Genomic DNA, 13,583 nt, shown 5'->3' on the forward strand with positions numbered 1-13,583 from the left:
AATAATTTACAGGAGGCAACATACTAATTAAAAAATAAATTTTTTTTTTCATTTTTACATCATCATATTCAGTAAGTGTGTAACCATATACCTAAAAATGTATGCAAAACAATATCAACAACATCCATATAACAATAATAATACCAACATTTTCCAGAACCTTAATTGCTTGTTGTATAACACTATCCACGCATTGGCCCTTTTTGTGAATTACATTTTGATTTAATTCGGATCTGGTATAAAATGAATTTTCGTCAGCTTTAAGAATAATGTACCTGACTACATCATTGATTATATTTTCTGTATTTTGATCGGGTACGTCTGGATCAGTCTGTGATTTGGTTTTTTGAGACCCGCTAACTGATCTTCGCTTCTTCGACATTTTTACGACTTGAAGAACTTTAAAATCGTGTATCAGCTATCTCCATACAGCACTATCAACACAAAAATTTAAATAACTAGCCGCTAGGGATGCAGAAAAAATATCGATATTTTTTTGTCGATATATCGATATTTTTTAGATGATATAATTTCAGAAGATTAAGTACAATTAAAAAAAACTTTCAAATCGGAACTTACTTTTAAACGTTTAGTGAATTCTGGTACTTAATTTTAATGGTTTATCAAAAATACCGTTATTCCTTAAGAGTTTTAGAAAAAAATATTTTTTAGGCTAATATTTGACTACGTTTATTTTCAATTAAAAATATACATACATTTTTTTGTAAAATATCGATATATCTTATACTTATTGCAAAAAATATATATATTTTTTCCTTCGACATATCGATATTTTTTGTGGCCAACATGCCTACTAACCACTACAAAATATGCAAAATCTAATGCACGGCTTGGCTTTTTATTTTAATTCTTAATGTCAGACGAGTATGTTCGATCCCTTTCCTATATAAATTGTAAGAGAGGAAAGGACGGATATAATTGCTTGGAGCAATTAATTTAATATTTGCTTATATTTTACAACCTTAGTATACGCGAGACGTATTCCTTCACGTACTAACTTTAAAAAAGAAAAAGAAAAACATTACTGAATACTATTAATATATCTATAATACTTACATTTTAAAGGAAGTGGAGTTACTTTTATATTTGAATGTTCTGAGATGAATTGCTATTTTTAAACAATATACTAAATAAATATAAACAATACAATACAACTTAAACTAAACATGTATTACTATGTGATATATAACATGTATTACAATAACCATGAATTAAAAATGATCGCACAATAACTACTAGAGCTTTTTAAAATAAAATTAATGCTTTATTTATTATCGGACAGAAATATTTTCTAACAAAAACCGAGGGTGTTAGATACACACCAAAAAGTCAATCAAAAGAAATATTACCTATTACTTATTTGTCATTCACAATTTTAATTTTTTACCCTATTACATTAACAATCTTGAAAAATATCGTTCCAAAGTGTTGCTATATTAATATACAATATATTTTTATTTAGAAGCAAACTACCAAAAAAATCATAAAACTAAATATATTATATATAAATCTAGGAAAGCATATATTCGGTATACATTTTTGTCAAGGTCGCGCCTAGGACGACAGAGTCAGAACGTTAAAAAGCAGTCGAATGAAACTAGTAGAACCGAAAATAGTAACTAAAAGTACACGACTCAAAAACAATCGATAGTAAAAAGTAATACAATCAGTCGAACCGAAACTAGCGACTGATTAGCCATAGTTCCCAACGCTAATTATGTTCTAATAAAAAAGTGCATTTCCTTACTGCCCCAACTAAAATTGAATTAGTGTTGGTAACTATCGAATAAAAACAGTCGATTCGACCACTATTTTTTAAGTTAATCATGTTTCTCCCATAATAAAGTTAAGTGAGTAATTTAAAAATGATGTTACTAACATTTGTCTTAAAAATATCTTCAATATATGCCCGAAAATATATTTGATTTATAATAATCATTGAAGTAATTTACGTCTGCATATTAAAGTATACGCAAAATATATCATGAGCTAACACTTACTAACCATTTTCAAATTCCATTTAATAAAACCTAAGTATTGAAAAATTTAAAATTTATACATTATAACAAAGGCGTCATAAGTGAGATTATTTTTAAAATTGTAGAATAACAATCAGCGCACCTAAAAGCAAATATACATATATATTCTTATTCTTCCCTTTTATATAATAAACATAAATATGGAATATTCAATGAAGTAAAAACTGTTCGTATATTAAAAACTTTTAGTTTAATTTCTTCTAGTAATTTGATATACGTAAAATATTATCATAACAATTAAAATATACAACACTACTGTCTCTGAAGGTGATTTGATCGGTGGTACGAAAATGTTTCAATACATCAAGAATCAAGATTTCAGTTCACCATCAACCATTCCTGCATATTAAAAATACATTATAAACAAAATCAGTTTTAGAGCATTACCTTACCCCACGGTATTTTGATTTTTTTCATATAAAAACCATAAATCTTCACATTAAAAGCACAAATCAAATTAAATGCACTGTTATCCTGTTATTATTAAAGAAACTGAATAATAACGTTAAAAAGCAGCAATAGAACTGACATAACACAAAATAAACCCAATATTTAATTCAAATAAAACCTAGAATAGAGCGGAAAAAACGTTTAGAGTGGGGAGTTGAGAATTAAAGTGATATATGCAACCAATCCTACAAGCTAAAGGAAATGGCGTGAATTTCAATAATAAAAAAATCATGCTAAATGTCAAATCAACAAAATCAAAATACATGCACATTTATATCGTTTATCCTGATAAAACCTACCATTAACTTGACCCCTTATTACTTGACTCATTATATCCTGACCCCGACCCTTCTACAAAACCCTGTATCATTTATCCATAATTTTTGATTCATTATAATGAAGTATTTGGTAGATAAATCATATGAGAAATAAGGGAATTTTTTAAATTTGCTCATACATTCTGCAACCATACATATCACAAATTAATAGTTATAAAAAAGTTTATTTATTTTATAAAATATTTTTTCATGATAAACGATTTAATAGCTGGCTTAGTTGCCGCAGTAGTAAAGGCGACAGGATGGTCCCCCTGTTGCGATAGTCGCGAGTTCGAATTCTGCTGGGGCATGTAAGTAAATTTGTGATGTTTGTGAATGCCCTTAGATAAGAGTACAAAATCCGACAAGGAAAATGATCCCAGTCACGCCAGTAACCAGGCTGGGTAAGACGGGATGTCTTCTGGGATAATTTCTAAGTCAATAGGCTTAATAATAACTCGCCAGTCAATAGGCTTAATAATAAACTAACTTTAAAAAAGACAAGAAAAAAAAATTACTGTATAGTATTATAATAATTACATGCAATAACATGCAATTTATAATTTAATTTTAAACGAAGTAGTATTACTTTTATATTTGAATGTTCTGTGGATCTGTAAAAACGAATGGAATTTTTCTATGAAATGGAATAATACCCCACAAATATTTTATTGTATTTTAATATGTTAATTGATATTTTTAAATATGTCCGCGGCCAGAAAACATATCGATAGAAAATAATTAAAAAAAATCAATATATGGGAGGAAAAAAAATACCGAAATCTTTAGTGCAATAACTACGGTATTAAAAAAAATAAACCAATATAAACCAAATCAATAGATTAGCCAAAATTATCTATATTTTTACTAATAATATCGATAGTTTTTATCAAGAATGTCGAAATTTTTTTTACCCCCTACAGCTCTATATTATTATGTTAAGGTTAGTTCTAGTGTGTTTCCCCGGTTATATATGTTTTCTCTTTATATTATTTGAGTATGATTTGCTTTAATTGTATACTACTATTATTTTCCTTGTTAAGCTTAAGTTATGGATTGTTATTAAATGATATAAAAATATTTTTGGCGACAGGGACTCTATTGTTGGTAAATAGCAATGTTTATAGTTAATTCACTGGTATAAAAGGATCTATATCTGGGACGCTTTTAACTTTGAAGAATAATAGATACCTCATCGTGGTATCTTTATTCGGAAACGTGGAAAAATAATCCCTCTGTGCCAGAAACAAACCGAGTTTTAGGTTTGACTAGTGAACCAGCAGAAGACAAATCCGCATTAAGTTCTAGTCACGAATTGCTGAATGTAATGATATTACATTTTCATATGAATTAATTAACGAAGAGGTATATTAATGTGAAATTATTAGATGCAATTATATATCAAAAATTTCATTGACCTCTGCACAATACAGTTTTTACCATCGCTTTCTATTTAGGAAATGAAAATTAAGCAGTGGATGATAAAAGCTTGAAGAATGCTCAAAGGAAAGCTGCACAGAGGGCTCTGAAAAATACAGAATATCAACATCATTCTTTGAAGATCAAAAAGAGTGAAAAGAACCTGAAGAAACACCTGTAGCTTTACTAAACAATTTAGCATTAAAGGTAGGGATGTCTGTACAATACTCTATAATTAATGATATTTTGGTATTCAATATTGTTTAGTTAAATATAGACATATAAATAAGGTGCCTTTTAGGAACAAATAGAAGGCAAGACTGCATCACCAGACATTTCAGAGAAAAAATCTTATTTGCATAAAATGAATGACACGGTTCATTTTAATGATACTCTTCATGTTAGAAGAAATGATTCTGACACGAAGGGACCTTTCAAAGTCCATTTTAACGTCAACGACGTCAAATTTTATGGAGAGGCGCAAACGATAAAAAATGCTCGTAATGAAGCTGCATTGCAAGCTCTAAATTATATTAACAAAACAAGGAGGAGTTCTCATTTGAAGCAATGGGTAGACAATTTATTATAGAAAATGATGATTAGATAACTTACCTTTATTTCAGGTAATTGCAAAGAACAAAATCAAATGATAAAATTACCCATTTTTATTGTGTATGAAGCTGCTCAAAAACGTAATTTGGAGGTTAACTTGGAGATAGTCTGGGCCAGCCCATAAGAAATCATTTACAACAAAATGCACGGTTGATGATTTAGAAGTCGCTGGATCAGGAAGATCGAAAAAGGATCGCTTCTGAAAATGTTACCTGGTTTAGTGAATATTCCTGAGATTGAAGGGTAAACACACAAACAGCAAGAAAACTCTAAAACTCCTCTCCAGCAACCAACAAAGTCCAAAAATAAAAATAGAAAAACAAAATTGTAGACTATTTTCGATATGATTGATAGAATGTTTGACAATGTGGTAGATTTTGACAACGGTCTTATTGGTAAAGTACAAGGCATGTCAGAGGTAATTTAAATTAGTTTTTATGATATCAAGTGTATTTTTATAGTCTATTTTCAGGATGATGCCAATTCCAACAAATCTTAAAATTAGGTCACCTTTTAAACTTAGAAGTACAATATACTGAGTTCCTTGAGAATGAACAACACTACGCAGTCTTATGATTGGGAACAATATAAGCTTTTGTAAGAAATTATTGATACAGAGTTTTTTAAAGCCTTTTTCCTTACATTATTATTTAGATGTGCTTGGGTGAAGGCGTAAATATCAAAAATTCTCGTGACCTAGTAGCTAAATATGGATTGAATGTGCTCTATTAACTAGGATTACTAGATAAATTTTTCGAAAATTCCACAGATGTCAGGTAATTTTATTTGGTTTAAATTCGCTCGGCAACCCAAAAAACAAATTTCTACAATCTTGTCAAATGTCTGTTTCTAAACAATCGGTCTTGCCGTATCATTTTTATTTTCCCACAATCTTATTACAGATGAAAATACACTTATTTAATATTGTAGTAATATTTTGGACATAGAATTATTCCAAGATTGATATATAGGAGACAATCAACATAGAAGATGAGAAAAAGGATTCTGAACTGTGACTTTATGTGTTATTTAGTATTAAATTTATGTTATAAGACCGATTTTCATAAAATTACATTTATAGATATAAGTTACTTTGTTGGCAAAGGTTAATAAATAAAAATTGCACTGAGCTCAGTTTATTTTGATATATTTTGTTTGAACCTCTGAGTTGGACTTTGATTTTTTGAGTAAGGTATTTCTGTTACCTTTAATTATACAATTCCCTGTTAAAATAAAAGAAAATGAGTTTGCATTTAGGGAATTCGTTGAAAATATCTAAAATTTCATTTTAATTCGGAATATTTAATTAATTTGTCGAAAATAAATTTTATAAGATATTTTAAATTTTATAGCTTAAAATGATTATATGTAATGATACAATTATTGTCTGGAGCTTTATTTTATTTATAGTATATTGTGAAGTAACCTTTGAACTCTTAAATATAACTAATCATATTTTCTAGTCCAGCAGTTGGGTTAAATAGGAATATATTCGGATCAATTTTCTAAGATAACACACTATATTTCATTCATCCAAGAGAAGAAGATCCAAGATGGAAAGGTAATTTTAATATAAAATGCACTATGATTCAGCTGTTTTTTTCATTAAAACATAATTTATTCTATATTATTGCTATAATAATAAATAAAAAAGGTTCTATTTTTAACAACTACCATTTAAGTAAGAAAAGAAGACATCGTTATCCCGTAGATTAATATTGGTAATTTGAGTGACATATTAAGAAAATTGTACAATATATATTATTATGAATTAAACATTATATAACCAATTATTTTATTGATATCATTTTTATTATTTTACCTGTCTGTCTATAAGTCTGATTATAAATATGCATAGAATTTGTCCGTATTAAAACAAAAAAATTGTTTCAAAGAGACTTGGCTTTGGCTTTATTCCTGTTACAGTCTGTTAATTCTTCTTCAATAGTCTGAAAAAATATATGCCCAGCTTAAAACACTATTTTTTTCTACCACTTTAAGTATCTACACTATTTAAATTTATAATATATATTCTTCACAATTTCTGTCTGACATGTCATGCTAAAATTATTACTTACCTTGAAAGGATTAATTTTTCTTAAATTACACATTCTAGATGTAAACTGATATTCTGATAGTCGGCGATGGTGCAACTGGAATAAGCGCGACTATACGAGCCAAACAACTGTTGGACGCGGAAGGGAAGAAAATCAGGGTCGGTGGAATCGAAGTCATAGCACACTTGATCGGTGGTCTATACGGAACATAGATTTTTAGGTAATCATCGTCGAGAAGGCCCCATAAATGGGACTGGAAAGAGAAGGGCGCGCCTCTGAACACTCCCCTAACGGAGGATAAGTTCGGTCTATTAACTAGCACCGGTAGGATTCCGGTACCAGCCCTGCCAGGTTGGATTCTTTGTCTTAAATCGATTTATATATTGAATAAATGATATTTCGTCAGGAACTCCGATGTTTAATCACGGGAACTATATCGTCCCGCTGGGACACGTTATTCAGTGGTTGGGAGAGCAAGCTGAGGCAGTGGGCCCGGGTTATGCACCTTCCGAAGTCCTGTACAACGATGACGGGAGCGTTAAAGATATCGCGACGAATGATTCAAACATAAACCGGATGCGCGGAGCACACCATCGGCTGGCCCTTGGATAAGAACACCTACGGAGGATCCTTTCTGTATCATTTAACGACGAGGTATCCCTGATCGCCGTCGGGTTTGGATTACATCAATCTGTACCTGAGCCCGTACAAGGAATTCCAAAAGTACTGAATATCCAAAGATCGGTAATGCGGTAATGTTCGTTTCTTCGCAGGTTCAAACACCATCCGTTCATAAAGCATCACTTCGAAGACGGCAATAGGATCTCACCAGGGCACCGGCAGTTTTCACAGTATCCCCAATCTCACTTTTCCTGGAGGATGCTTAGTAGTAGCTTTGCCACGGGTTTTATTACCTTGCCGAAAGTTAGTTAAAAGGATTGTACCTAATGAAAAATTAGAGCATTACACAAAAATAAGTTTTTTTTATTAATGAATTGTTTAAAAGTTCATAAAATAATCACCCAAATGTCATCAAAACACAACTGGAATCTTTTAAAGTCAACTAAAAGCGTACATATAGTGTATAACACAAATTATGTTATGCAACACTTTAAACTCGCAAAATCCTGTCAAACGAAACTTAGGCATCTTCGACGGACTCGAAGATTGTTATTGTCCCGCTGGTGTGTATGAGTTTGTGCCACTCGATTCTGGAGAGGGCCATCCACCGTAAGACGTGCAACATCAAGGACCCCAGCCAGAATAACTGGGTGGTCCCAGAAGGAGGTCGCGGCCCAGCTTACAACGCAATGTAAGGACCAATGAGATTTAACATTTTCCTATATCTTTTTATTTATATTGTATTAGTTAAGAAGATACAATTTTTGTATACAAATAAACTTTATATTGTAGTTCTACCAGTATCGGTGACTAGCTTGATTCATCCCTTGTTTCTTCCTTTAGCTCTTCTCTTTCTTTGAACTGATTCTCGGCCGCTCTGTAATGTTCTGGCCAGTCTTTTGGTTGCTTATTTCCATACATCTGTAAATCAATAATAACCTGACAATGTGCTTATAAGTCAACTGAAATAGTTACCTCACACACGAACTGTAAAACCTTCATCTTTGAGATTTCAATTTCAGCTCGAATCCCCCATTGGAAAGTTTGTATTTTCGTTTTCTCATCAAACTCACAGTGAAGGTAATAATTCTTTATCAAGGTTTCTCTTATATATTCTTTGACTTTACCGAAAAATGGATGCTCAACTTCTACATCAATATCCAAGGACTTCAGGAAACTATAAAGGGATTCTGAAATAATAAATCAACAATATAAAAACAATAAAGGAATGGTATCGTAGAGCTCACTGTCTGATACTGGCGCGTTTGTCATAAATATATGGGATAAAATTAATAGAGTCAGTATCTTGTGAGCAGCATTTGGTACATTTGAACCAGTTTCATAACTAGAAACACATTCTTCCTCTTCATCGGAATAATTTACAGGAGGCAACATACTAATTAAAAAATAAATTTTTTTTTTCATTTTTACATCATCATATTCAGTAAGTGTGTAACCATATACCTAAAAATGTATGCAAAACAATATCAACAACATCCATATAACAATAATAATACCAACATTTTCCAGAACCTTAATTGCTTGTTGTATAACACTATCCACGCATTGGCCCTTTTTGTGAATTACATTTTGATTTAATTCGGATCTGGTATAAAATGAATTTTCGTCAGCTTTAAGAATAATGTACCTGACTACATCATTGATTATATTTTCTGTATTTTGATCCGGTACGTCTGGATCAGTCTGTGATTTGGTTTTTTGAGACCCGCTAACTGATCTTCGCTTCTTCGACATTTTTACGACTTGAAGAACTTTAAAATCGTGTATCAGCTATCTCCATACAGCACTATCAACACAAAAATTTAAATAACTAGCCGCTAGGGATGCAGAAAAAATATCGATATTTTTTTGTCGATATATCGATATTTTTTAGATGATATAATTTCAGAAGATTAAGTACAATTAAAAAAAACTTTCAAATCGGAACTTACTTTTAAACGTTTAGTGAATTCTGGTACTTAATTTTAATGGTTTATCAAAAATACCGTTATTCCTTAAGAGTTTTAGAAAAAAATATTTTTTAGGCTAATATTTGACTACGTTTATTTTCAATTAAAAATATACATACATTTTTTTGTAAAATATCGATATATCTTATACTTATTGCAAAAAATATATATATTTTTTCCTTCGACATATCGATATTTTTTGTGGCCAACATGCCTACTAACCACTACAAAATATGCAAAATCTAATGCACGGCTTGACTTTTTATTTTAATTCTTAATGTCAGACGAGTATGTTCGATCCCTTTCCTATATAAATTGTAAGAGAGGAAAGGACGGATATAATTGCTTGGAGCAATTAATTTAATATTTGCTTATATTTTACAACCTTAGTATACGCGAGACGTATTCCTTCACGTACTAACTTTAAAAAAGAAAAAGAAAAACATTACTGAATACTATTAATATATCTATAATACTTACATTTTAAAGGAAGTGGAGTTACTTTTATATTTGAATGTTCTGAGATGAATTGCTATTTTTAAACAATATACTAAATAAATATAAACAATACAATACAACTTAAACTAAACATGTATTACTATGTGATATATAACATGTATTACAATAACCATGAATTAAAAATGATCGCACAATAACTACTAGAGCTTTTTAAAATAAAATTAATGCTTTATTTATTATCGGACAGAAATATTTTCTAACAAAAACCGAGGGTGTTAGATACACACCAAAAAGTCAATCAAAAGAAATATTACCTATTACTTATTTGTCATTCACAATTTTAATTTTTTACCCTATTACATTAACAATCTTGAAAAATATCGTTCCAAAGTGTTGCTATATTAATATACAATATATTTTTATTTAGAAGCAAACTACCAAAAAAATCATAAAACTAAATATATTATATATAAATCTAGGAAAGCATAAATTCGGTATACATTTTTGTCAAGGTCGCGCCTAGGACGACAGAGTCAGAACGTTAAAAAGCAGTCGAATGAAACTAGTAGAACCGAAAATAGTAACTAAAAGTACACGACTCAAAAACAATCGATAGTAAAAAGTAATACAATCAGTCGAACCGAAACTAGCGACTGATTAGCCATAGTTCCCAACGCTAATTATGTTCTAATAAAAAAGTGCATTTCCTTACTGCCCCAACTAAAATTGAATTAGTGTTGGTAACTATCGAATAAAAACAGTCGATTCGACCACTATTTTTTAAGTTAATCATGTTTCTCCCATAATAAAGTTAAGTGAGTAATTTAAAAATGATGTTACTAACATTTGTCTTAAAAATATCTTCAATATATGCCCGAAAATATATTTGATTTATAATAATCATTGAAGTAATTTACGTCTGCATATTAAAGTATACGCAAAATATATCATGAGCTAACACTTACTAACCATTTTCAAATTCCATTTAATAAAACCTAAGTATTGAAAAATTTAAAATTTATACATTATAACAAAGGCGTCATAAGTGAGATTATTTTTAAAATTGTAGAATAACAATCAGCGCACCTAAAAGCAAATATACATATATATTCTTATTCTTCCCTTTTATATAATAAACATAAATATGGAATATTCAATGAAGTAAAAACTGTTCGTATATTAAAAACTTTTAGTTTAATTTCTTCTAGTAATTTGATATACGTAAAATATTATCATAACAATTAAAATATACAACACTACTGTCTCTGAAGGTGATTTGATCGGTGGTACGAAAATGTTTCAATACATCAAGAATCAAGATTTCAGTTCACCATCAACCATTCCTGCACATTAAAAATACATTATAAACAAAATCAGTTTTAGAGCATTACCTTACCCCACGGTATTTTGATTTTTTTCATATAAAAACCATAAATCTTCACATTAAAAGCACAAATCAAATTAAATGCACTGTTATCCTGTTATTATTAAAGAAACCGAATAATAACGTTAAAAAGCAGCAATAGAACTGACATAACACAAAATAAACCCAATATTTAATTCAAATAAAACCTAGAATAGAGCGGAAAAAACGTTTAGAGTGGGGAGTTGAGAATTAAAGTGATATATGCAACCAATCCTACAAGCTAAAGGAAATGGCGTGAATTTCAATAATAAAAAAATCATGCTAAATGTCAAATCAACAAAATCAAAATACATGCACATTTATATCGTTTATCCTGATAAAACCTACCATTAACTTGACCCCTTATTACTTGACTCATTATATCCTGACCCCGACCCTTCTACAAAACCCTGTATCATTTATCCATAATTTTTGATTCATTATAATGAAGTATTTGGTAGATAAATCATATGAGAAATAAGGGAATTTTTTAAATTTGCTCATACATTCTGCAACCATACATATCACAAATTAATAGTTATAAAAAAGTTTATTTATTTTATAAAATATTTTTTCATGATAAACGATTTAATAGCTGGCTTAGTTGCCGCAGTAGTAAAGGCGACAGGATGGTCCCCCTGTTGCGATAGTCGCGAGTTCGAATTCTGCTGGGGCATGTAAGTAAATTTGTGATGTTTGTGAATGCCCTTAGGTAAGAGTACAAAATCCGACAAGGAAAATGATCCCAGTCACGCCAGTAACCAGGCTGGGTAAGACGGGATGTCTTCTGGGATAATTTCTAAGTTGGCCACTCGCCAGTCAGTAGGCTTAATAATAAACTAACTTTAAAAAAGACAAGAAAAAAAAATTACTGTATAGTATTATAATAATTACATGCAATAACATGCAATTTATAATTTAATTTTAAACGAAGTAGTATTACTTTTATATTTGAATGTTCTGTGGATCTGTAAAAAAGAATGGAATTTTTCTATGAAATGGAATAATACCCCACAAATATTTTATTGTATTTTAATATGTTAATTGATATTTTTAAATATGTCCGCGGCCAGAAAACATATCGATAGAAAATAATTTTAAAAAATCAATATATGGGAGGAAAAAAAATACCGAAATCTTTAGTGCAATAACTACGGTATTAAAAAAAATAAACCAATATAAACCAAATCAATAGATTAGCCAAAATTATCTATATTTTTACTAATAATATCGATAGTTTTTATCAAGAATATCGAAATTTTTTTTACCCCCTACAGCTCTATATTATTATGTTAAGGTTAGTTCTAGTGTGTTTCCCCGGTTATATATGTTTTCTCTTTATATTATTTGAGTATGATTTGCTTTAATTGTATACTACTATTATTTTCCTTGTTAAGCTTAAGTTATGGATTGTTATTAAATGATATAAAAATATTTTTGGCGACAGGGACTCTATTGTTGGTAAATAGCAATGTTTATAGTTAATTCACTGGTATAAAAGGATCTATATCTGGGACGCTTTTAACTTTGAAGAATAATAGATACCTCATCGTGGTATCTTTATTCGGAAACGTGGAAAAATAATCCCTCTGTGCCAGAAACAAACCGAGTTTTAGGTTTGACTAGTGAACCAGCAGAAGACAAATCCGCATTAAGTTCTAGTCACGAATTGCTGAATGTAATGATATTACATTTTCATATGAATTAATTAACGAAGAGGTATATTAATGTGAAATTATTAGATGCAATTATATATCAAAAATTTCATTGACCTCTGCACAATACAGTTTTTACCATCGCTTTCTATTTAGGAAATGAAAATTAAGCAGTGGATGGTAAAAGCTTGAAGAATGCTCAAAGGAAAGCTGCACAGAGGGCTCTGAAAAATACAGAATATCAACATCATTCTTTGAAGATCAAAAAGAGTGAAAAGAACCTGAAGAAACACCTGTAGCTTTACTAAACAATTTAGCATTAAAGGTAAGGATGTCTGTACAATACTCTATAATTAATGATATTTTGGTATTCAATATTGTTTAGTTAAATATAGACATATAAATAAGGTGCCTTTTAGGAACAAATAGAAGGCAAGACTGCATCACCAGACATTTCAGAGAAAAAATCTTATTTGCATAAAATGAATGACACGGTTCATTTTAATGATACTCTTCATGTTAGAAGAAATGATTCTGACACGAAGGGACCTTTCAAAG

General features: G+C 30.0%; 1 protein-coding gene across 1 annotated transcript; it reads right to left on the minus strand.

The window, feature by feature from the left end:
- Positions 1–8,262: 8,262 nt before the first annotated feature.
- LOC143197587 (non-structural maintenance of chromosomes element 3 homolog) lies at positions 8,263–9,316 on the minus strand. Its single transcript, XM_076406127.1, has 4 exons — positions 9,058–9,316; positions 8,784–9,000; positions 8,512–8,726; positions 8,263–8,457 (listed from the first exon to the last, which is right to left on the minus strand). The coding sequence occupies exons 1-4, from the start codon at positions 9,289–9,291 to the stop codon at positions 8,347–8,349; spliced, it is 777 nt and encodes a 258-aa protein (XP_076262242.1). The 5' UTR covers positions 9,292–9,316; the 3' UTR covers positions 8,263–8,346.
- Positions 9,317–13,583: the final 4,267 nt, after the last annotated feature.

This window comes from Rhynchophorus ferrugineus, unplaced genomic scaffold (assembly GCF_030347505.1).
Source record: "Rhynchophorus ferrugineus isolate W39M unplaced genomic scaffold, kcgeb_rfMv2 rfM5, whole genome shotgun sequence".
Classification (NCBI taxonomy): Eukaryota; Metazoa; Arthropoda; class Insecta; order Coleoptera; family Curculionidae; genus Rhynchophorus; species Rhynchophorus ferrugineus.

What these genes read in the sequence shown, in the direction of transcription:
- LOC143197587 (XM_076406127.1), bottom strand. Translation starts at nt 9,291, where the DNA reads ATGTCGAAGAAGCGAAGATCAGTTAGCGGGTCTCAAAAAACCAAATCA. An exon ending in AAACGCGCCAGTATCAGACA is followed by an intron (nt 8,727 to 8,783) that starts GTGAGCTCTACG and finishes TTATTATTTCAG; the next exon opens with AATCCCTTTATAGTTTCCTG. An exon ending in TTTTACAGTTCGTGTGTGAG is followed by an intron (nt 8,458 to 8,511) that starts GTAACTATTTCA and finishes ATTGATTTACAG; the next exon opens with ATGTATGGAAATAAGCAACC.